Source organism: Mercenaria mercenaria, chromosome 5 (assembly GCF_021730395.1).
Source record: "Mercenaria mercenaria strain notata chromosome 5, MADL_Memer_1, whole genome shotgun sequence".
Classification (NCBI taxonomy): domain Eukaryota; kingdom Metazoa; phylum Mollusca; class Bivalvia; order Venerida; family Veneridae; genus Mercenaria; species Mercenaria mercenaria.
In genome coordinates this window covers 13,327,205-13,353,973 of record NC_069365.1, presented here as the reverse complement: position 1 = coordinate 13,353,973, position 26,769 = coordinate 13,327,205, and the positions used below count along the sequence as shown (strand labels likewise).

Genomic DNA, 26,769 nt, shown 5'->3' with positions numbered 1-26,769 from the left:
AAAGCCAAACCTATTATCAAAGGTCAAAGGTCAACTTTGCGTGAAAATTAGCCAAAAAACCCAGTATTTTTGCAATAATTTTTCTTTATGTTTTGAGGGTATTTAAAAACTATTAACTAATTATTATTCATTTTAAAGTATATATAACAGATGATATCATTCTTGAAATAATAATGAAAAATTAGTCAAGGTCAAATCTAACATTAAATGTCGAAGGAGAGGGCCTTCAAAAAACTCGCCATTATGAAAAAAAATGGCTGGAACAAGTTGGGGAGTAAATGCAAAGATCCTCTGCAAGTCCAAGTACCTGCTTCCAAAACCTGTAAAGATAAACTGGACAAGGTTAAATTTCAGGTCTAAGGATAATCCCGGGGCAATGAAAACAACTCAAATAAAATAAATAGAAAAGACAGCCAACCCTGAACCATTAGAGACAAGACGAGAGTACAAAGCTTTTGTCCATGCAGAGAAGGCAAAGAGACTACCATCCCACCCACTCCACTCAAAATTTGAGAGCAGAACCAAGAACAGACTGAAAAGACAGAGTCTTAACCACATCGTCAAAAAACTGCAAAAAGGGAAAGCAGCAGCACTGGACACAGAGGCAGAGCCGCTCGAGCCCAATGAATAGGTTCCCAGACAATGTGCTCCAAAGATCAGATTGGAGGTGCCAGGAGCAGAAGAAAAGGGAAAGCAACACCAGGTTACCAACAATCTCTTACGCTAGAAATGATCAATAACCGCTATCCAGCACACTCTTGGACCCAAGAATATACCAATGGATCAGTGGAAAAGGCAGTTCAGAAAGCTTGGGGTGGTGCCTACAACAAATTTTCAGACAGCTCCTCCTTCATACTCTCTCATACAGTCGGCAAGAGATGCTCCAACTACAGATCCAGATGCAAGCCCTCACATCGGCGACACTCGAACAGTATGAGCGAGGAGAAAAGGGATAATATATTCCTAACAGACCCCAAGTCAGCTCTTCAGGCTCTCTCAGCAGGTCCATCAGTCAACTTAATCAGACAGCTGTTGAAAAACATCAATCTCCTGTCTGAGAACAACAATGTAGCATTTCGATAGATTCCTGCACATGTGGGCATAGCTGGAAATGAAGCTGCGCACAAACTTGCAAAGACAGCAATCAGGCAAATACAGCCCTAACCTCCAACTTCATACAGAGAAGCCCAGACTCTGTGGAAGAACAGCTTTGCGTCAGACTGGAAGAACATAAATGGAGGTTCCTGCCAAATCAGGACTGTCTACACAAGCTAAACAGGCAATTAACTGTCTTCTGTCTGCGCACTGAAGACTGTGGCCTGAGAAAACATATGAAGAAGCTGTGAGTTGCAGAGAAAGCTAAATGTCAGTGCGGATCAGAGGAACAAACACCGTTTCACATTCTGCAGAGCTGTTCCTATCTGGAAGAAGCAAGCCAGAACGTTTAGCCAACAGACATCCCATTTGAGACCAAGCCGTGGAGAGATATCAGCGACCTGCAGAATACGGTGCAGTACATTGCCGCATCTAATCATAAAAAATAAAACGGCCATAAGAAGATGGAAGGCAGTAAGGAAGTAAGTAAGTAAAGGCTAACATTAAAATGAATTAACATCAAGTTATAACAAGATATGTTTGAACAAAGAGATAAAATAACAGTGCTATCTTTTGAATTTATTACCCGAAAATGAATTTTAAACTTTAACATCTGGGCTGATCTAGACTCATTTCTTATGATATCTCCATTGTTGACATTGACCCATATATATACATGTATGAAACTTCAAGGAATAACCATAAGATATTAATAATGACAAAATACCTTTAAACAATGAAAAGTATTGCAAAAATGCTATTTTTTTGCGATCTTTCACGCAAATTTCATCTTTTACCTTTGATATAAGCTATACCAATCACTGTTTTTGAAATTAGATCTGCATTGCTGACATTGATTTACAAATAAACATAAGACAGAATTATTTTCAATGAACAAAATGACAAGATAATTTGTAACGAAGAAGAAATTAAAAATGCTGTATTATGAATTTTTACATGAAAATGACCTTTGACCTTTAATGTCAGGTTTGACCTTGACCTTTTTTTTCATTATTATTTCAACAGTGATATTGTCAGTTGTATATACTTTAAAATGATCAGTTTTACTAGTAGTGACACAAATAACCTACACAATAAAGAATCAAAGCCTTGAAATGTCTGATGGTTGCAGGTTTTTGGTAGATAGATTTTCTGTTTAAATGCGAGTCTATGAATATACATGAATGAGAAACAAATACAAATTTAATGTGCCTCATATCTAAGATGAACTTTGCCTGACCCAGCTTGTGATGTAACCATGGGCTGGAATACCTTATCATTGATAGATCTTATATAATCTAAATGGTCAGTGTGAGTGGATACAGGTTGAATAAGAACTGCTTGTTCATTGATAATTTATTCGCACTGTTCATGAATGGGACTATTTTGTGTAGCACATGAACATCTTTTGGATGTGATTCGGAATAAAATAAAGATGCTATGATTGTCAGAATACACTTTAACTTTGGTAGCGGGATAAACCCGCAACCAAGAATCTTTGCATTATTCGTGTTATTTTGCGAATTCTTACACAAATTTGACCTTTGACCTTTGATAATAGGTTTGCCTTTGACTTATAAGGATAAGACCTACATTGCTGACCTTGCTTGATATGTATACATTAAAGTAAATTGCTAACAGTGAATTATAACAACAAGCTATTTTTGATCAAAGTAATGAGTAAGTATGGTAAAGGTTGTGATTTTTTATACAAAAGTGACCCCTGACCTCCAATACCAGGTTTGACCTTGACTTATTTTCTCTTCCATGACATTGTCTGATTTATATACAGTAAAATGAACAACGATTAGTTATTAAAATGACATAACAAATACTTTTATACAAAAAAAATTATTACAAATAGGTGATATTTTTGAAACATTTTACTCACTTTTTTGAACTTTGACCTTTGATACTATGGTTTACCTTGGATGTTTTGAAATTATATGTGCCTACTAGACATTGCCTAACATTTATACATTAAAATGACCTGATATCGTTGACTAATATCGACAAAATACTATCAACAAGAAGAAAAGTGAAAGAGCATTTTTTTATTTTCTTTACATGAAAATGACCTTTGACCCTTAATATCACATTTGAACTTTTCTAATTACAGACGATATCTTTATTACTGACATTGTGGGACATATATACATTAAAATAAATCACGAGCAATTACTAATAACGATTAGAAATAGCATTTATATTTCAAACAGGAAGCTATTCAGGCAATTTTTCACACAAATTTGACCTTTGACCTTTGATATAAGCTTTACCCTTGGCAGTTTTGGGGTTACATCTGCACTGCTGACTTTGCCTGGCATACAGACATTAAAACAAATTAACTTCAGTGACTAATAATGTGAATACATATTAAACAGATTAAAAAAGTAAATGTAACATTTTTCACATTTTTGCATGAAAATGAACTTTGACCTTCAATTATCAGGGCTGACTTTGACGTTTTGCAATAAGACTTGCATTTCTGACTTTGGCTGATATATACACATTACATAAGTAAAACTGAGTGACTTATGATAACAAACTAATTTTTAAGAATGAAAATAAATTTCAAATATGCCAATTTTTGTGATTTGTACATGAATTTGACCTTTGACCTTAAATATCAAGTTTGCCCTTCATTCCTTTTTGATGAATTTCTTTTTGCTGACATTGGTTGACATATATACAGTTACTGACAATAAGATAGTTACTGTAATTAAACAGTGAAAAAACTGGTAGACGTAAACTTTACCCTACCCCCTAAATTTTAGCAAGTGAGTTTTACCTCCCCTATCACAAACATAAGTAAACAAAATATAGATAGGCACGGCTTTGACACTTAAGAAATGGGTTTTCATGGAGGATATGAAATATTGTTTCCAAAAAAGTAAAAACTTCTTTTGGCCTCAATTGTTGCAATAAAAGTCCGTGAGCTCTCGGACCAATAAATGTGACCTACTGACCTACCTAAGATTTCAGTGTTTACTTACATTTGACTTTCTTACCTAATCTCTTTCATTTGTCACTGTAGCTCACATTACTCAGGTGAGAAATCCAAGGTCTTCATGACCCTTATGTTTAATCTTCACTGTTTATTTTGTTTTAGTCTAATGTTTTTATGACAGCCCTCACCACTCTGCTTAAAGAAGAGCTGATGTATAGTTTTGTTTGTTGTCTGTTTGTCTGTCATGGCTTTAAAGGTTACAGGATGCTTAGTTCTACAGATATCAAATTTCATGATTGCCTGTGGTTTGTAGATGACTTGTCTTTATTCAAGTGTTAGTAAAAAGTGAAATTCTGCCTACTTACTTTAAACTCCATTTTATTTGGCCAGTAGATCAAAGATGTAGGTTACACTGACCTCAGTACTGCAAACTATTTTGGATTGATAAGTGGAGAATGCCTGAGTCTTTTGCCTTGTTAACTGGACTATTTGAATTTTAAGTGATCGCTTGATCCAGTGTCTGTCATCCGTCGTCTGTCTGTCATCTGTCAACATTTAGCTTGTGTATGCGATAGAGGCTGTATTTTTCAACTGATCTTCATGAAATTTGGTCAGAATGATGACCTTGATAAAATCTAGGCTAAGTTCGAAAATGGGTCATCTGGGATTGAAAACTAGGTCACTAGGTCAAATCAAACTAAAACCTTGTGAATGCGATAGGGGCTGTATTTTTTTTATTGATGTTCATGAATTTTGGTCAGAAGGATAAGCATGATGAAATCTAGGCCAAGTTCGAAAATGGGTCATCTGGGGATAAAAACAAGGTCACTTGGTCTAATCAAAGAAAAACCTTATGTATGTAATAGAGGCTGTATTTTTCAATTGATCTTCATGAAATTTTGTTAGATTGATTGCCCTGATGAAATCAAGGCCAAATCAAAAATTGGTCATCTGGGGTCAAAAACAAGGTCACTAGTTCGTCAAAGAAAAACCTTGTGTATGCGATAGAGGCTGTATTTTTCAATTGATCTTTGGTCAGAATAATTACCTTATTGAATTCTAGGTCAAGTTTGAAAATGGGTCATCTGGGGTCAAAAACTAGGTCACTAGGTCAAATCAAAGAAAAACCTTGTGTATGCAAATAGGGGTTGCATTTTACACTGGATCTTTATGAAATTTGATCAGAATGTTTGTCTGGATGAAATCTAGGTGGAGTTTGAATATGGGTAATTTCAGCCAAAAACTAGGTCACATGGTCAAAGTAAAGAAAAATCTTTGTGAACACAATAGGGGCTGCATTTTACACTGGATATTCGTAAAATTTAGTCAGAATGATTGCTTTGATGAAATGAAGGTCAATTTAGAATTTGGGTCATCTGTGGTCAGAAACTAGGTCACTAGGTCAAATCAAAGAAAATCATTGTGTAAGCAATAGAGACTGTATTTTTCAATTGATCTTCATGAAATTTGGTCAGAATGATAGCCTTGACGAAATCAAGGTCAAGTTTGAAAATGGGTTATCTGGGGTCAAACACTAGGTTGCTAGGACAAATCAAAGAAAACCGTTTTGTATGCTATAGAGGCTGTATTTTTCAATTGAGGTTGATGAAATTTGGTCAGAATGATTGCCTTGATCAAATCTAGGTCAAGTTCGAATGTAGATTGTCTTGGCTCAAAAACTAGGTCAGAAAATACTTGTTAACACTTCAGAGACCACAATTTTGGTCCAATCTTAATGAAAATTGGTCAGAATATTTGTTTCCATGAAATCACTAGGTCAGACATGTTTACACTGTAATGGTATATTTCTCAGGTGAGCCACCTAGGGCTATCTTAGCCCTCTTGTTTTAAATAGTAGTGTTTTTGTAATCATCCTTTTTTTGGCATCCACTTCACAAAATTTCATGTTAAAGTTTTGCATGTTAGTAGTTTCTAAGAAACTACTTGGCCAAATGCTTTCAGACTTCACAGATGTCTTCAGCATCATGAGATGACCTCCAAGGACAAGTCACATAGCTCTAGCTGTTATATGTAAAAATATTGCCCCCTTTCAACTTAGAATTTCAGGTTATTATTTTAAGGATGTAGGAGCGAATTTTTGTAATGTTAAGAATTTTTTCAAACTCTGTGAGCTTGAAGAACATCAGTTTTTAAAACAAACAAGAGAAGAAAAACCACAGGTCACTGAACTTGTTTTATTTTTATAGGGCATTTTCTTCACCCACTGTTTTAGCATTTCTGAAAGTTTGTAAAATTGAACATGGAAAACTGTTTCTGATCAATAACTTGACATCCGCTTAGCCCAGAATGTTGAAACTGCATAAGGTGACTAGACATGCAAAGTAGATGACTCATATTGATTTTGGAGTCACTCTATCAAAGGTCAAGGTCACAGGGGCCAGAACATGGAAGACTGTTTCCAATCCATAACTTTAGAATCACTTGACACAGATCCTTGAAACTTTAAAGAATGGTTGGACATACTGAGTAGATGATTCTTATTGCATTTCAGCCACTAAGCCAGCCATCAGTGTCTCATTGATCTTCGCTCATTTCCTTATTGAACACTTGCCGATTACTACTATACTTTGGGGAAGACATGCGCTTTTTAGCTCACCTGTCACAAAGTGACAAGGTGAGCTTTTGTGATCGCGCGGTGTCCGTCGTCCGTGCGTCCGTCCATAAACTTTTCCATGTGACATCTCTAGAGGTCACATTTTTCATGGGATCTTTATGAAAATGGGTCAGAATGTTCATCTTGGTAAATTCTAGGTCAAGTTCGAAACTGGGTCACGTGCCGTCAAAAACTAGGTCAGTAGGTCTAAAAATAGAAAAACCTTGTGACATCTCTAGAGGCCATAATTTTCAATGGATCTTCATGAAAATTGGTCAGAATGTTCACCTTGATGATATCTAGGTCAAGTTCGAAACTGGGTCACGTGCGGTCAAAAACTAGGTCATTAGGTCTAAAAATAGAAAAACCTTGTGACCTCTCTAGAGGCCATAATTTTCAATGGATCTTCATGACAATTGGTCAGAATGTTCACCTTGATGATACCTAGGTCAAGTTCGAAACTGGGTCACGTGGGGTCAAAAACTAGGTCATTAGGTCTAAAAATAGAAAAACCTTGTGACCTCTCTAGAGGCCATATTTCTCAATGGGTCTTCATGAAAATTAGTCAGAATGTTCACCTTGATGATATCTAGGTCAAGTTCGAAACTGGGTCACGTGGGGTTAAAAACTAGGTCAGTAGATCTAAAAATAGAAAAACCTTGTGACCTCTCTAGAGGCCATATTTTTCATGAGATCTTCATGAATATTGGTCAGAATGTTCACCTTGCTGATATCTAGGTCAGGTTCGAAACTGGGTCATGTGGGTATCAAAAACTAGGTCAGTAGGTCTAAAAATAGAAAAACCTTGTGACCTCTCTAGAGGCCATATTTCTCAATGGATCTTCATGAAAATTGGTCAGAATGTTCACCTTGATGATATCTAGGTAAAGTTCGAAACTGGGTCACGTGCGGTCAAAAACTAGGTCAGTAGGTCTAAAAATAGAAAAACCTTGTGACCTCTCTAGAGGCCATATTTTTCAATGGATCTTCATGAAAATTAGTCAGAATGTTTACCTTGATGATATCTAAGTCAAGTTCGAAACTGGATCACGTGGGGTTAAAAACTAGGTCAGTAGATCTAAAAATAGAAAAACCTTGTGACCTCTCTAGAGGCCATATTTTTCATGAGATCTTCATGAATATTGGTCAGAATGTTCACCTTGATGATATCTAGGTCAAGTTTGAAACTGGGTCACGTGGGGTCAAAAACTAGGTCAGTAGGTCAAATAATAGAAAAACCTTGTGACCTCTCTAGAGGCCATATTTTTCAATGGATCTTCATGAAAATTGGTCAAAATTTTTTATCTTGATGATATCTAGGTCACATGTGCTCAAAAACTAGGTCACTGTGTCAAATAATAGAAATAACGACGTCATACTCAGTTCAACACTGGGTCATGTGGGGATAGGTGAGCGATTCAGGACCATCATGGTCCTCTTGTCTAAAAAAGCATCGTCTAGTTCTTCCAGTATTTATTTGCAGATAATGGGGTATCCTGGTATGGTTGGACAGTGGAATGATGTAAGCTGTGCAACTACTCATGGATATGTTTGTATGACAAAGAAAGGTAAGGGGAGACAAACCTTCCACATTTTCATTCCACACTGGCCCTTTGGTAGGACAAATCCTTTCCTACATAGGCAGGCATGTAAAAACTTCATGGCTTTGTTCAGTCTTTCTGGTCAGTTACACAAGAGATAACTCTTATGATTCCATTGATAACCAGTATTGGCTCCAAGTATTTATTTTGTTAGTCAATATGTACATGACAAATTTTTAATGTTTAAACAAAACCATTTATACTGAGAACAAGTGTAAAATACCTTTTATGTTAGTCAGTACATACAGGACAAAATTTATATTTTCAGATCCAACGATTAGTACACCAGAACCGGTACCCAGTATCTGTGATGTAAAGCAAGGACAAAAGCTGTTTCAGACTGGGTGCTATTTCTTTGTAAACAAAGCAGTCAACTGGTCAGCTGCAAATGATTACTGTATTCAACAAGGAGGTAAGATACTAAGGAGACAGAAATACTGTAATGTTTCTAAATAGTCACAAGTTGGTCAGATTTAAACCCAGGATTATTACATATTTCCATCATTTTGAAATTCTAAGTTTTGGACTCTAGTCATATTTTGTTTTGCATACCTGCTTGTAACTTCAGATTGTTTTTTTTTTTTTTTTTTTTTTTTGGCATGTGCCACTTTACTTTTTTTCGCAATTTGAAATTGGGTGTTACCAAAGTTGTATCAAGAATTTCTTTCTGGTTTCAAGGCCAAAGGTTATAAAACTTGGTTTAGGGTCCAAAATGTTACTCTACCATCTGATAGTTGTTTCTGAGCATAAATGTAGAATTGACTAGTGGTATGACTGCAATCCAATAAAAAGTTTTTAAATCTAAGACACTGGTTAAATCTAAAGAGATTTTGGTCTTCAGCATTTATGAATGTTCTAAATTCGTAATTGTCACAAACATCAGTTGACAAGAAACCATCAACAAAAAAAACCAGACTAAAGTTGCTATTGATAGGCAAGTGTGACATTCAGAAAAAAATGGACCAAAGATATGTTTAAGGGAATTTCAGAAACTGGTTCTTTACTGATATGACATGTACACGTTTTGAATATCTGAAAATTTATACAATTTTAATAAACAGAAGAAATTAATTTCTCAGGAGGATATTTGTCATCGGTAAACTCTGGATTTGAGCAGGCTTATATATACCTGACCATGAAGCAGAACCATGTTGATGCAGTGTGGATTGGGTTAAATGATGTCAAGGTAATAAAATAGATTTTGTCATTTCATGTTAGAGAATATCATAGCATGCTTGAAAAATCAGTTTAGTGTTTTTATGCAACCAAAGTCCATTAGTCCATGATGTTTCACCTAATAGTTTATATCCAGCGGTCAGTATCCTTAATGGTGATAAGTCCATGAGAAAAGGCTGTGAGTCAGCAGGGTGAACTGTAACAGTTGTGTTTATTGTAAGAAATACATATAGATGTTTTTTGTAGCTTTAGTCCCTGTTCTTTATTTCACTGATTAAATTGGGGAGTTATTGATATGTGTAGTAGTATCATGTTTTGCACGATCCTTCATCCTGTTTGTCAGGTTAATCCTGCACATTTTTTCATGATACTGTAGGTCTCTGCTCATGTTTAGCTCACCTGAGCACAAAATGCTCAAGGTGAGCTTTTGTGATCACCCTGGGTCCGTCGTCGGCATCAGCGTTGTCGGCGTTGTCGTCGTCAACAGTATGACTGTTAACACTCTAGAGGTCACAATTTTGGTCCAATCTTAATGAATCTTGGTCAGAATGTTACCCTTAATAAAATCTTGGTCAAGTTTAATATTGGGTCATCTGGGGTCAAATACTAGGTCATCAGGTCAAATCAATGGAAAAGCTTGTTGACACTCTAGAGGTCACAATTTTGGACCAATCTAAACGAAACTTGGTCAGAATGTTACCCTTAATAAATTCTTGGATGAATTTGATATTGGGTCATCTGGGGTCAAAAACTAGGTCACCAGGTCAAATCAAAGGAAAAGCTTGTTAACACTCTAGAGGTCACATATTTGGCCCAATCTTAATGAAACTTGGTCAGAATGTTACCCTCAATAAAATCTTGGACGAGTTTGATATTGGGTCATCTGGGGTCAAAAACTAGGTCACCAGGTCAAATAAAAGGAAAAGCTTGTTAACACTGTAGAGGCCACATTTATGACTGTATCTTCATGAAACTTGGTCAGAATGTAAATCTTGATAATCTCAAGGTCCAGATGGGTCATGTAGAATTAAAAACTAGGTCACCAGGTCAAATCAAAGGAAAAGCTAGTTTACACTGTAGAGGCCACATTTATGACCATATCTTGATGAAACTTGGTCAGAATGTTAAGCTTGATGATCTATAGGTCAAGAACAAATCTGGGTCAGGTAGGGTCAAAAGTTAGTTCACTAGGTCAAATCAAAGGAAAAGCTTGTTAACACTCTAGAGGCCACATTTATGACTATATCTTCATGAAATTTAGTCAGAATGTTAATCTTGATGATATTTAGGTCACGTTCGAATCTGGGTCATGCGGGGTCAAAAACTAGGTCACGGTCAAATCAAAGGAAAAGCTATTTAACACTTTATAGGCCACATTTATGACCATACCTTAATGAAACTTGGTCAGAATATTCATCTTGATGATCTTTAGGCCAGTAGGTAAGGTGAGCGATACAGGGCCTTCATGGCTCTCTTGTTTATTGTTTACATCATGTGCTACATACAAGTAACAGGTGTAATTTGAATGGGCATGATTTTATATCACACTATGTGCTGTTAATATCACAAAAGTTTTTCTTGATATGCAGCAATCTGGAACATATTCATGGACAGATGGTTGGCCAGTGTTGTACACAAATTGGGATGCTGGACAGCCAGTAGGTGGTCAAGGGTGTGTGATTGTCAATTCTACAGGAAGATGGATTGATACCAACTGTACATCTAAATATCCCTCAATATGTAAAATCTCCTCAGGTAATAATTCTACTTCTATATATCCTTTAATCTATAAATCTTCTCAGGTAACAACAGTATTACTGTATGGCATTCAATCTATAAATCTCGTCAGGTTACAACCTGTACTTGTGCATGTCTTTCAGTGCACATAATTTCACATAACAAATGTAGTTATGCATATCCTAGTGTCAGTGCAATCTCTACAATAATAACTGTACTTCTACATGTCCTTCACTCTGTAATATCACCCCAGGTAACAGCTATACGTCTACATGTCCTTCACTCTGTAATATTTCCCAAGGTAACAGCTATACTTCTACATGTCCTTCACTCTGTAATATCTCCCAAGGTAACAGCTATACTTCTACATGTCCTTCACTCTGTAATATCTCCCAAGGTAACAGCTATACTTCTACATGTCCTTCACTCTGTAGTATCTCCCCAGGTAACAGCTATAATTCTACATGTCCTTCACTCTGTAATATCTCCCAAGGTAACAGCTATACTTCTACATGTCCTTCACTCTGTAATATCTCCCAAGGTAACAGCTATACTTCTACATGTCCTTCACTCTGTAATATCTCCCAAGGTAACAGCTATACTTCTACATGTCCTTCACTCTGTAGTATCTCCCCAGGTAACAGCTATACTTCTACATGTCCTTCACTCTGTAATATCTCCCAAGGTAACAGCTGCACTTCTACATGTCCTTCACTGTGTAATATCTCCCAAGGTAATAGCTATACAACTACATGTCCTTCACTCTGTAATATCTCCCAAGGTAACAACTACATGTCCTTTACTCTGTAATATCTCCCAAGGTACCAGCTATACTTCTACATGTCCTTCACTCTGTGTAATATCACCTGAGGTAACAACTACACTTCTACATGTCCTTCACTCTTTAATATCTTCCAAGGTAACAACTACATGTCCTTTACACTGTAATATCTCCCAAGGTAACAACTACATGTCCTTCACTCTGTAATATCTCCCAAGGTAATAACTACATGTCCTTCACTCTGTAATATCTCCCAAGGTAATAGCTATACTTCTACATCTCCTTTACATTTACTTGTAATATCTCCCAAGGTAACAGCTATCTTTACATGTCCTTCACTCTGTATATCTCCCAAGTACGCTATACTTCTACATATCCTTCACTCTGTAATATATCCCAAGGTAAAGCTATACTTCTACATGTTCTTCACTCTGTAATATCTCCCAAGGTAACAGCTATACTCTACATTCCTCACTCTGTAATATCTCCCAAGGTAACAGCTACTCTACATGTCTTCACTTGTAATATCTCCCAAGGTAAAGCTATACACTACATGTTCTTCATCTGTAATATCTCCCAAGGTAACAGCTAACATTACCTTCCTCACACTGTAATATCTCCCAAGGTAGCAGCTAACTTCTACATGTCCTTCACCTGTAATATCTCCCAAGGTAACACTAACTTTTACATGTCCTTCACTCTGTAATATCTCCCAAGGTAACACTATACTTCTACATGTCCTTCACTCTGTAATATCTCCCAAGGTAAAGCTATACTTCTACATTCTTCCTCACTCTGTAATATCTCCCAAGGTAACAGCTATACTTCTACATGTCCTTCACTCTGTAATATCTCCCAAGGTAACAGCTATACTTTACATGTCCTTCACTCTGTAATATCTCCCAAGGTAACAGCTATTCACATGTCCTTCACTCTGTAATACTCCCAAGGTAAGCTATACTTCTACATGTCCTTCACTCTGTAGTATCTCCCAAGGTAAAGCTATACTTCTACATATCCTTCACTCTGTAATATACCAAAGTAACACTAACTTTCTACATGTCCTTCACTCTTAATATCTCCAAGGTAACACTAACGTACTCTTCTCACTCTGTAATATCTCCCAAGGTAACAGCTTACTTTACATGTCCTTCACTCTGTAATATCTCCCAAGGTAATAGCTATACTTCTACATGTCCTTCACTTGTAATATCTCCCAAGGTAACAGCTGCACTTCTACATATCCTTCACTCTGTAATATCTCCCAAGGTAAAGCATATACTTCTTACATATTCCTTCACTCTGTAATATCTCCCAAGGTAACAGCTATATTCTACATGTCCTTCACTCTGTAATATTCCAGGTAACAGCAATACTTCTACATGTCCTTCACTCTTAATATCTCCCAGGTAACATATACTTCACATGTCCTTCACGTAAATCTCCAGTAACACTATGTCTCTTTCCTACTGTAATATCTCAGGAACAGCTTATAATCTATATGTTTTCATTGTAAATCTCCCAGTACACAAAATTCAATGTCTTTCTGTAAATTCCAAGAAAGCTATACATTTTTTTTTTTTTGGGGGGCCTTCACTCTGTAATATCTCCCAAGGTAACAGCTATACTTCTACATGTCCTTCACTCTGTAATATCTCCCAAGGTAACAGCTATACTTCTACATGTTCTTCACTCTGTAATATCTCCCAAGGTAACAGCTATATGTCTACATCTTCCTCACTCTGTAATATCTCCCAAGGTAACAGCTATACTTCTACATGTCCTTCACTCTGTAATATCTCCCAAGGTAACAGCTATACTTTTACATGTCCTTCACTCTGTAATATCTCCCAAGGTAACAGCTATACTTCTACATGTCCTTCACTCTGTAATATCTCCCAAGGTAACAGCTATACTTCTACATGTCCTTCACTCTGTAGTATCTCCCAAGGTAACAGCTATACTTCTACATATCCTTCACTCTGTAATATATCCCAAGGTAACAGCTATACTTTTACATGTCCTTCACTCTGTAATATCTCCCAAGGTAACAGCTATACGTCTACATCTTCCTCACTCTGTAATATCTCCCAAGGTAACAGCTATACTTTTACATGTCCTTCACTCTGTAATATCTCCCAAGGTAACAGCTATACTTCTACATGTCCTTCACTCTGTAATATCTCCCAAGGTAACAGCTGCACTTCTACATATCCTTCACTCTGTAATATCTCCCAAGGTAACAGCTATACTTCTACATATCCTTCACTCTGTAATATCTCCCAAGGTAACAGCTATATGTCTACATGTCCTTCACTCTGTAATATTTCCTGAGGTAACAGCAATACTTCTACATGTCCTTCACTCTTTAATATCTGCCCAGGTAACAATATACTTCAACATGTCCTTCAAGCTAAAAATCTTCATGTTACAACTAGTTCTCTTTCATATGTAAAACCTCTTCAGGCAACATTTTTTTTCTGTCATTTATAAAATATCCTTAGGTTATAACTTTTTTCATTTGTAAAGTCTCCTCATTTTCACCAAAATTCAAAAATTAATTATTGCAAATTCAAATTCAAATCTTTTAGAATTTATGATGTTTTAGTCTTGTCTGATATTATTGGGCGTGGTCACTGTTCCCTATATGTCTGTAGTGGAAACTTTAAAAATCATTTTTGTGTAAAACTGCTGGCCCCATTTTAAAATAATTTTGCACAAATTGTTCTAGAGCCTTGATATTTGGTTTGTGGTATCAGATTTATAATGTCTACCATAATTGTTCAAATTATTGCCCTAGGTTCTAGAGCCTTGATATTTGGTGTGTGATATCAGATTTATAATGTCTACCATAATTGTTCAAAAAGTTCATGTATATAATATAGGCTAACATAGAAGAAACCTAACTCTGTACTTATACAAATACTACACAGGTGAGCGCCAACTCTGTACTTATACAAATACTACACAGGTGAGCACTTTAGGGTCAATGTCCTCTTGTAGTGGAGTTACGACAGTTTTACCTTGTAGCACTAGGAGGAATTCCACTAAATTTCCTTGAAGTGGTTGTTGCCAAGCTAAGTTGTGCATATCATTGACATATTCTGGTTCAGTGATTTTCAGTAGAGTTTATAAGGCCCTTTATTTGCCCCAGATAACCTATAATCATACATGAACTAGATTTCATCAGGACAAACTTCCTGATCAAATTTGATGAAGATCCAATGAAAATTGCTTGTTCTCACTTTTTCAGTGTCAGGGTACATTTGAATGTTTGTTCCAGCTGATTTTTGTTTTTAAATTATTGGGTACAAAAAGTAGTTATCAGTTTTTGAAGCAGAAAACATATGGAAATGGATAGATTATCATATAATGTTGTTAACAATTTATCCTGAACTATTTCCTTTACTTCTAAATTTCAGCATCTCCATCACTGACCCCACCAGCCCCTAATGGACTGTGTGACCCTGGTTGGTACTCGTACAGTAGTCAGTGTTACTACCTGGGTGTGAATGTTCCTAGAACAGCACTAGATGCTGGTTTCTATTGTCAACAACATAAAGGGGCACTTGTATCCATTCACAACCAGACAGTGAACCAGTTTCTTGTCAAAACTATGACATCATTGGCTGTCAATGGTCAGAGCTTCTGGACTGGTTTACATAAGTCAATAGATTGTAAGTAAGATTGCAGTGTTAAAGTATTATTTTTAAGTGTAGAAGTAGATGCCTTCTCTATCAGAGTGTATCATATTCTCTAAAGCTAGTCAACCGCCTCGGTAGCCTAGTGGTAGAGCGTCCGCTTCGAATGCAGGAGGTCGTGGGTTTGATCCACGGCCGCGTCATACCAAAGACGTAAAAAATGGATTAGCAGCTTCCTCGCTTGGCGCTCAGCATTAAGGGGATAGTGCTAGGACTGGTCAGCCTGGTGTCAGTATAATGTGACTGGGTGGGGTATCATGCTACGTGTCTATGGCGTGATATTCCAGTGAGGCAGCAAGTAGACACCGTCGTTTATATGACTGAAAAATTGTTGAGAAAGACGTTAAACCCGAACACACACACACTCTAAAGCTAGTCACTCGTTCAAGGCATTTCCTAGGATTTTTTTTCCGTGGACAGTTTTTAAAATTGTTACATATATCTACTTCAGTATATACTTTATCAGTTTCAGCAATCATTAGAGCACATCACCATGTTCATGTTTAACATATGGACATGATTATTATCAGTACCAGGCCTAGTTGTGCATGTACGAAGCGGGTTACATTTGATGATTTTTCATTTAGTTATGGCCCTTTATTAATTTTTTCTTTATATGTAGTATATGGAAAAATTTGTTTGCACTATTTCTCTGTCCTTATATGCCAGACTTTTATCAAACCTTGCAATTACCATTGGTACCAAGTCAAGTTGCACATGTGCAAAGCATGTTCATTTTGAATGATTTTTAGCTCACCAGAGCACCAAAGTGTGCAAGGTGAGCTATTGTGACCAGTCATTGTCCGACGTCCGTCGGCATCTGTCGTGCGGCGTCCGTCGTCCGTCAACATTTGCCTTGTGAACACTTTAGAGGCCATATTTGTGGCCCAATCTTTATGAAACTTGGTCAGAATGTTAGTCTTGATGATATCTAGGCCAAATTCGAAACTGGGTCATATTGGGTAAAAAGCTAGATCAGTAGGCCAAAAACTAGGTCAGTAGGCCAGCTCAAAGGAAAAGCTTGTGAACATTCTATAGGCCACATTTGTGATCCAATCTTAATGAAACTTGGTCAGAATGTTAGTCTTGATGATCTCTAGGTCAGGTTCGAAACTGGGTCATATTGGGTCAAAAACTAGGTCAGTAGGCCAGATCAAAGGAAAAGCTTGTGAACATTCTAGAGGCCACATTTGTGACCCAATCGTAATGAAACTTGGTCAGAATGTTAGTCTTGATGATCTCTAAGTCAAGTTCGAAACTGGGTCATGTGGGGTCAAAAACTAGGTCAGTAGGCCAGATCAAAGGAAAAGCTTGTGAACACTCTAGAGGCCACATTTGTGACCCAATCTTTGTGAAACTTAGTCAGAATGTTTGTCTTGATGATCTCTAGGTCAAGTTCGAAACTAGGTCATATGGGATCAAAAACTAGGTCATATGGGGTCAAAAACTAGGTCAGTAGGCCAGATCAATGGAAAAGCTTCTGAACACTCCAAAGGCCACATTTGTGACCCAATCTTTATGAAACTTGGTCAGAATGTTAGTCTTGATGATCTCTAGTTCAAGTTCGAAACTGGGGCATGTTGGGTCAAAGTCTAGGTCAGTAGGCAAGATCAAAGAAAAAGCTTGTGAACACTCCAGAAGCCACATTTGTGACCCAATCTTTACGAAACTTGGTCAGAATGTTTGTCTTGATTATCTCTAGGTCAAGTTCAAAACTGGATTATGTGGGGTCAAAAACTAGGTCAGTAGACCAGATCAAAGGAAAAGCTTGTGAACAACCTAGAGGCCACATTTTTGACCCAATCTTTATGAAACTTGGTCAGAATGTTAGTTTTGATGATCTCTAGGTCAAGTTTTAATCTGGGTCATTTAGGGTCAAAAACAAGGTCACATGATCAAATGAAAGAAAAAGTTTGTGAACACTCTGAAGGCTACAGTTGTGACTCAATCTTTATGAAACTTGGTAAGAATGTTTGTCTTGATAATCTCTAGGTTAAATTCGAAACTGGCTCATGTGGGGTAAAAAACTAGGTCGGTAGGCCAGATCAACTCTGGTGAGCGATATATAGGGCCATCATGGCCCTCTTGTTCACTTTGTTATGGCCCTTTATTAATTTTTTCTCCATATGTATATGGAAAAAATTTGTCCGCCCTATTTCTCAGTCATTGTATGCCAGACTTTTATCAAACCTTGTTATTATTATCATGGGTACCAAGTGTAGTTGTGCATGTGTGAAGCACGTCGTTCCAATTGAATGATTTTTCACGAAATCATGGCCCTTTATTTGTTTCAAATATGAATAGAGTTACATTGGAAAAAACTTCATTTATTTTCTAACATATTTCAGATGCTGTTAAGTATAACTAGTTGATGACCCTTAGAGATTACATGGTCCCTTGACCATGACCTTGACCTACTGACCTACTTTCTTCTTTTTAAGGTACAGCAATGAAATTGGAGATCTTATACAGTTTTGCACAACATTCTTTGTGCATCTTTGTACATCTTCTCCCTGTACAATATGTAAAAGCAATTCATCATATTTTCAGTAGCCCTGTTCCTCTGACAATAAGCTGCTGTCTATGGGTATTCATCATCATTAGTGATAAGTCTTGTTTGTTACTGTTGTTGAGTTATTTAGAAGGTGTTTTGCTATGATAATGTTTACAGCTGGTTTCCAGTGGATAGATAGATCTCCAGTACAGTACACTAATTGGAGAAAAGGGGAACCATCAACTCGGGGATGGTCAGGAAACTTAGAGAATTGTGCTGAAGTATTTTTGTCTGATGGAAAATGGAATGACGAGGACTGTAACAGTAAACGACTGTTTGTCTGCGAAAAATCACCAGGTAAAACTTTCCTGTTTGTATTAAAAGAAGCATTAAATTGACAATGTAAGTCATTACAAGAGTAAGTTTAATATTAATTGTCAAAATAGAAAAAGTGGAAAACCACAGATCGTTCAACAAGACATAAACGAAAATGTTGCAGGCTCGGTTTGATTGAGCCTGTTCATGGACAGTAGTGGAAATGCAACCGTCCACATCCTCTAGTCCCAAAGAAGATATTGTGATAACTGTTGCATTTTAATGCGAATTTGTATATTGATAAAATTGATAACCGCAGGTATAAAATTGGTAACCACAGGTATGGTTATCTTCATGCGAGGAAGCGATCCATCTGGCTTACGGAAGGTCGGTGGTTCTACCCAGGTGCCAGCTCGTGATGAAATAATGCACGGAGTGGCACCTGGGGTCTTCCTCCACCATCAGATCTGGAAAATCGCCAATGACCTATAATTGTGTTGTTGCGATGTTAAACCCAACAAAAACAAAACAAAACAAACAAAAAAATGGGTAAGGTTATGTAAATATAAAACATTCAAATGCAAATTAAAGTTAGAAAATAAATGGAACTAGTTTGTTATATATAACACAGTTACTGAAATAAATGGACAATAAACAGAATTTTTGACACATGTTTCTGTGGAAACGTTTTATTGTAGTGACCGTTTACAATGTATGTAGTGCACCTTGAAGTATGATTATTATTAGGTTTTATAAATTTATTATGGCTTGCTGCTGAGGTGATAAAATGGATTGAAAGCTTGCCCTTGACCTTCCAGAGAGAAGTATTATTGAGTTAGGTATCAGATTGAAAAAAAATATTGCAAAGTATACAACACAAATAATCAAAACCAAAAACTCAGACCAACCTTACTAGATTTATGAAAATATCTAAATGCACTGATTTACAAATGCAAGAAGTTTTGTAATTCCTATCTCTTTAGTTGTCATTTGCATATCATAACTTGGAAAGATCCAACATATTTTAGATAAAATTAAGATATTTAGCTCTCATATGCATTGTATTGTGTTTCAACAAGATTTTTATATATGATGAACTGTCTGATCTTTCATTCGTAGTTTCAGATATTGCCATTTACTGAAATGTTAATTAAGCTAGTACTTAAAGATCATATGAAACACATTATGCTGAGTTTCAGGTTAACCTTGTAGTTATAAAAGCAATATAGGAGATATAGGTAGCATTGCTATTAGTCTCAAGACTAAAAAAACAGTAAGATGCGGGAGGTTTGAAACTGGTCTTACGAACATGTTTTTATTAGTTAGACTAAAAAAAACAGTAAGATGCGGGAGGTTTGAAACTGGTCTTATGAACATATTTTTATTAGTCCCCTACTGGTTGAAAACCAGTTTCGGAGACTATAGGAATGCACTTTTCCGTCCGTCATTCCGTCCGTCTGTCCGCAATTTCGTGTCCGGTCCATAACTCAGTCATCCATAAAGGGATTTTAATATTACTTGGCACAAATGTTCCCCATGAGACGATGTGTCATTGGCAAAACCTGGACCCCTGGCTCTAAGGTCTAGGTCACAATTGGAGGTCAAAGGTCAACAGGACTTTTTTGCTGTCCGGTCCATAACTCTCATCCATGAAGGGATTTTAATATTACTTGGCACAAATATACCTCATAATAAGACGATGTGTCGTGCACAACTTTCAGACCCCTAGCTCAAAGGTCAAGGTCACAATTGGAGGTCAAAGGTCAACAGGCCTTTTTTCCTGTCTGGTCCATTACTCTGTCATCCATGAAGGGATTTTAATATTACTTTGCACAAATATTCCCCATGATAAGACGAGTCATGTGCAAAACCCGGACCCCTAGCTGAAAAGTCAAGGTCACAATTAGAGGTCAAAGGTCAACTGTGTTTTTTTTCCTGTCCGGTCCATAACTCTATCATCCATCAAGGGATTACAGTATTACTTGGCATAAATGTTCCCAATGGTGAGATGGCGTGTCGTACACAACACCCAGAACCCTATCTTAAAGGTCAAGATCACACTTGGAGATCAAAGGTCAATAGGATTTTTTTCCTGTTCTGTCTATAACTTTGTCATGCAAAACAGGATTTAAGTATCAGTTGACACAAATATTACCTTGGATGAGACAACATGTCGTGCGCAAAACCTGGGCCCTTAGCTGAAAGGTCAAGGTCACACTTGGAAGTCGAAGGCCAAAAGGGCTTTTTTCCTGTCCAGTCTGTAACTCAACAAACCTTAAAGGGATTTTAATATTACTTGGCACAAATGTTCACCACCATGAGACTGAGTGTCGTGCGCAAGAACCAGGTCCCCAGGTCTAAGGTCAAGGTCACACTTAGAGGCCAGAATGACTTTGTCCGGAGCATTTCTTCTTCATGCATAGAGGGATTTTGATGTAACTAAATGGCACAAATGTTCACCACCATGAGACAGATTGTCATGCGCTAGAACCAGGTCCCTAGGTCTAATGTCAAGGTCACACTTAGAGGTCAAAGGTCAAATTCAAGAATGACTTTGTCCGGAGCATTTCTTCTTCATGCATGGAGGGATTTTGATGTAACTTGGCACAAATGTTCACCACCATGAGGCACCCTTGTTTTTAGAATTACTTACCTTTGTTATTACTAGAAATAGCTTTGGCTGTAGGGAAAAATCGAGACCACTTTTCTGTGGTACAACATGCATGTTATGTCCGATTTTTTGGTGTATTTTGACTTATCTCCACCTGGTAAAGAGTTTCATGTGGACTTATGTTATATACATTTTTTAGCTCACCTGTCACAAAGTGACAAGGTGAGCTTTTGTGATCGCGCGGTGTCCGTTGTGCGTGCGTGCGTCCGTAAACTTTTGCTTGTGACCACTCTAGAGGTCACATTTTTCATGGGATCTTTATGAAAGTTGGTCAGAATGTTCATCTTGATGATATCTAGGTCAAGTTCGAAACTGGGTCACGTGCCTTCAAAAACTAGGTCAGTAGGTCTAAAAATAGAAAAACCTTGTGACCTCTCTAGAGGCCATATATTTCACAAGATCTTCATGAAAATTGGTCAGAATATTCACCTTGATGATATCTAGGTCAAGTTCGAAACTGGGTCACGTGCCATCAAAAACTAGGTCAGTAGGTCTAAAAATAGAAAAACCTTGTGACCTCTCTAGAGGCCATATATTTCACAGGATCTTCATGAAAATTGGTCAGAACGTTCACCTTGATGATATCTAGGTCAGGTTCGAAACTGGGTCACGTGCCATCAAAAACTAGGTCAGTAGGTCAAATAATAGAAAAACCTTGTGACCTCTCTAAAGGCCATATTTTTCATGGGATCTGTATGAAAGTTGGTCTGAATGTTCATCTTGATGATATCTAGGTCAGTTTCGAAACAGGGTCATGTGTGGTCAAAAACTAGGTCAGTAGGTCTAAAATTATTAAAATCTTTTGACCTCTCTAGAGGCCATATTTTTCAATTGATCTTCATGAAAATTGATCTGAATGTTCACCTTGATGATATCTAGGTCAATTTCGAAACTGGGTCACGTGCGGTCAAAAACTAGGCCAGTAGGTATAAAAATAGAAAAACCTTGTGACCTCTCTAGAGGCCATATTTTTCATGAGATCTTCATGAAAATTAGTGAGAATGTTCATCTTGATAATATCTAGGTAAAATTCAAAACAGGGTCACGTACCTTCGAAAACTAGGTCAATAGGTCAAATAATAGAAAAACCTTGTGACCTCTCTAGAGACCATATTTTTCAATGGATCTTCCTGAAAATTGGTCAGAATTTTATCTTGATAATATCTAGGTCAAGTTCAAAACTGGGTCACATGAGCTCAAAAACTAGGTCACTATGTCAAATAATAGAAAGAACGACATCATACTCAAAACTGGGTCATGTGGGAAGAGGTGAGCAATTCAGGACCATCATGGTCCTCTTGTTTTCTTTTTTTTTTAGGATTAACTTCCTTTTGTTGTTACTATAAATAACAGTAGAGAAAATTAGGTGCCTTCCAGTAGGGGACTTTGTATTGCATGGCATTACTTCATTCACTTGTTGCCCCATGTGGTTCTTGGACGATCTGTGTATGAAAAGAATTGGAACCACTGCCTTACCCTTGCATGATCGTAAGAGGCAACTAATAGGGTCTTAACACTTGGTTTTGCAGTAACTCTGTGATTCCAGCAGGTATGCAAATTTCGATCCCATACCTCATGTTTTTATTTCGATGTAAATGAGATGTGGAACCAAAATTTGTAGTCCTGTTTGGCGCCATATAACCTATACTGTGTTGGTGTGCCGTAAAATCCAAATAAATAAATAAATAAATTTATTAAAATAATTCTTTTTCAGCTGTTGATATCAGCAAGATTCAGATTGGTACAGGAGGAGCACCCATCAATGTTCCCACTCCAATACCTTTCACCCGCCCTTCCATATTGCCAATACAGAGAACCCCTTCACCACCAACAAACAGCATATCACAGAAAACCCCACCAACAGACAAACCACCAGTAACTCAGAAATCCCAGCCAACAGCAATTATACCTCATGTAACAGTGACACAGAAAACATTAGTTGTGGTGTCTGATAATGCAAAACCAGTGACAGGAGCTCTGCCATCTATCTCTGTTAGACCATACACTGGAGGAAGCACTCAGAATCCAATGCAGCAATCTGCTGATCAAGGTAATCATCTTATAAGTTCTGTATAGTTGATAAAAATGACAGAAGCTCTGTCCCCAGATCTACAGAGAAAACAACTGCAGTCTGATGATACAGGTAATCATGTTTTGTGTTGTGTATAATTGATAAGAACAGAACAGAACCACTGCCATCTAACTATATAATATTTATTTATATAAACATTCTCAATCTGCTGATAAAGGTAAGCCAGTGACTGTTTATTTATATTAACAGTACTATGCATCAGGTTTAATACAGAAATACTTTATACAGGTATCACTAATCATGCAATTTCTTTTGAGTATTTAATACTGATAGCTCTATAAATAGCATGGTTGCACAGGTCAATATAGCTGAAATGTTAAAGGTTATCAGTTTACTTGAATTTTCCTTGTCTAAATTATTATAAATTATTTTAGAGGATAAACTTTTAGTGCCCCTCAATGTGGGGGTAGGGGCACATAGATTTATCCTTGTCCACACATCTGTTGATCATCTGCCAGTCTGAATTTATGTTGTGCCTATCTCGAAATAATGTTTGGCCTAGCATCATGAAACCTCTTGTTATTGAAAACGTGAGGTTGTGCATCGCGGATTTCTTTTAGATTTTACTCAGTAAGACCAGGGTTTTGGTCTATGACAGTAAAAAAAAATGCGTAATAGTTTGTGTCACATATATCTAAAAAAGTATCTAACACAGAGTCATGAAACATTATAGGATTGTAGTTCTTCATATGAAGATATACATCTGGGGTTTTGTTTTGGATATTTCTCAGATTTATGGTCATTGACATAGTCAAAAATGTGCATTAAGGGCCAAAAAGTTAGTGTGGCATGTATGTCCAAGGGTCATGAAACCTTTAACAATTATTATTCAGCATGTAAAGTTGTGGTACTGTTTAAGATTCACCCCACCCCCACCCCAGAAGAGGACACACACTCAACGGAAGGTAATACAGAAGTTAATTTAGTCTCGCATTGCCAATAAGTAACATAAAACCATATGGTGACAGGAAGTGGGGGCACCTGAAGTGTCTTGTTGACACACATCTAGTTATATGTTATTTTTCTCAAGGAAAACTACTAAATATATATATTTTTTGTAGAATCTACATCAACAACAGGTCTAGGTATGTCTTCTGGAGCACTTGCTGGAATCATCTTGGCATCTGTCGTTATCATTTTACTTGTTGTCCTGATAGCCATGTATTGGCGGCGAAACACCAGAGCAGGAAAACAGACAAACTTTGGGCTTGGCAATGGAGGATTTGAGAACCAGATTTACAGATATGATTCTCAGTCAGAACAAGTAACTGAAACAAAAGGTGGTTTAAATTTACGTACAATGAGCGAATCCAGTAGCTAGACAAAATACCATACATATAGTTGCATGTGCAGTTACTTCATACTACCTGGTTAGAAAAAAAATTGATGGGAAAGTGACATAGAAATTAAGTTTTTATGTATGTCTGAAAGTGTTTTAACTTATAAAACTGTAACTTGCTTTAGTATTTAATGACTATAGTTTTTTCTTGCTGGTTCACCTGAATTCATCTGTAAACGTTGCACTCACATGACTACAGCTTCGTGAGTAAGATTTAATGGCATTTCTGTAGGTCATGGAATTTTTAAAAAAAATATAACTGACATCATATATAGAGTGCAATGAATATACTAGTGCAATGAATATACTAGTGCAATAAATACAGTGCAATGAATATTAACTAAGGCCTATTAGTGCAATGAATATAGTGCAGTGGATATAGTGCAATGAAAAGATACTGATTGGACAATGAAAAATTGTGCTGTTGTGATTGAAAAACAACTAAATTCTGTGAGGCCACATTTATGACTATCTTCATGAAATTTAGTCAGAATGCTTATCTTGATAATTCCTATGCCAAGTTCAAAACTGGGTCATAGGGTCATCATGACCCTCTTGTTTACAAAGCTAGTTATTTTTGCCGCAACATTCTCTCCGACCCTATAATTTTGTCCTGTTGTAACTTTATTTGTTGATATGCAATAATATCTGGTTAAATTAATTAGAGCTTACATTACGGCTAACTTTTATGTTATTTTTAATTCGTGTATTGATGATATTGTGTGCATATTGCTTAAAAAGACTTCGTTCAAAGATTATTGTTGATAGTGGAGGAAGACACCTCATGCACTGGGACATTACTTCAGGTATGGATGGCACATGCAAAGAATCGTAGAAATTTTTTAGTCCAGTTGGGTGGCTTTTTTTCACACACAGTCCAATTCCTAACTTGTTAATCGGGGCCATAATGTTTGCCGAAATGTTCAAGCAATGTTTTACAAATTTTAATAGTTTCAAGTTTATTAGCAATCGGCAAAACATTTGCCTTTGGCCATTTACAATAGTGATAACTTATGGCAAAGACAACAAATATATACACAAGACAATTTACAAACAGCAAAAGCACATAAACGCACAAATACAATTAACGATCAGTAGACATATCAAAATCAGTTTTCAAGAGTATTTTTACGTAAGCATAGCGCTTCTTTCACAAATCTTGCAATATTTAGCAACCGTGTTCTATTTTGTGTTGACATTAATGCATTGAATTTTTGTATGCTAGGCCAGGAACATCGACCTAGATACTTTAATCTGACACAATGATACAGAGGGCAGCATAAGATAAAGTGGTATTCAGATTCTATCATATTTTGTGAACATAATTTGCACAATCTGTTTTGTCTGTCAGCATTATTGTATCTACCTATTTCAATTTCTAAAGAGTGTGAAGATAATCGTATACATGTTAATTGTTTTCTTAATTTATCGTTTGCTATAACATCGAGATATTTTTCGAAACAAAAATCATTCTTATATTTATAATAATAATCTAATTTTGGCATAGAATTAATACAGTCCCTCCAGTCTTGGACAAATTGATCTCTTATCCTTCATTTAAACAAGTTGTCATAGTTCATACTTCTATCAAAATTGAGGCTAACATTTGCAAAACCAAGGTGATCAACAATTGAATTTAATCTACTTGCCCAGCAAACAGTAGTAACATTATTACATAAATCATTATACATTGAATACACAGGTGTGTTATTATTTTTCATCATCTTTATCCAAAATTTAATAGCCCTTTCCTTACAAATAACAGACAAAGGAAATCTACCAAGTTCGCCTAACACAGCATAGTTTGGAGTTTGGTATTTTACACCAAGAATGTATTTACAAAAACGTATATGTAATTTATCAGCATCTTTGTAATTATAAATACCCCATACTTCACAGCCATATGTTAAAATAGGAACGATCATTGAATCAAAAAGTGATAGCTTAGTTTTAATATCAAGTTGTAATTTATCAAATACACACAACAGATCATTGTACGCCCTAAGGGCTTGATATTCGTATAATGCTCTAAACGCATTTGCCATATTTCCAGTGTACATAAATTTAACACCAAGATAAACAAAATTATCAACAATATCAACTTTTTCATTTTTTATGTAAAATTCTGGATAAACATTTTGTTTTCGTTTTTCAAAAACACAAATCTTAGTTTTATTCACATTGATTTTAAGTCCCCATTTTT

At 36.5% G+C, this 26,769-nt stretch overlaps 1 protein-coding gene across 3 annotated transcripts in view; it reads left to right on the top strand.

Annotated features, from left to right (window-relative positions):
* LOC128556876 (uncharacterized) overlaps positions 1–25,246 on the top strand; it is a 135,546-nt gene extending 110,300 nt beyond the window's left edge. For all 3 annotated transcript variants that reach the window (XM_053542708.1, XM_053542706.1, XM_053542707.1), the window contains exons 46-53: positions 8,143–8,227; positions 8,529–8,672; positions 9,340–9,446; positions 11,026–11,191; positions 15,377–15,631; positions 18,327–18,506; positions 22,850–23,185; positions 24,289–25,246. In XM_053542708.1, the coding sequence (XP_053398683.1) occupies positions 8,143–8,227; positions 8,529–8,672; positions 9,340–9,446; positions 11,026–11,191; positions 15,377–15,631; positions 18,327–18,506; positions 22,850–23,185; positions 24,289–24,548 (1,533 nt within the window). In that variant the 3' untranslated portion in view covers positions 24,549–25,246. The remainder of the gene's footprint in view (positions 1–8,142; positions 8,228–8,528; positions 8,673–9,339; positions 9,447–11,025; positions 11,192–15,376; positions 15,632–18,326; positions 18,507–22,849; positions 23,186–24,288) is intronic.
* The last annotated feature ends 1,523 nt before the right edge of the window (positions 25,247–26,769 follow it).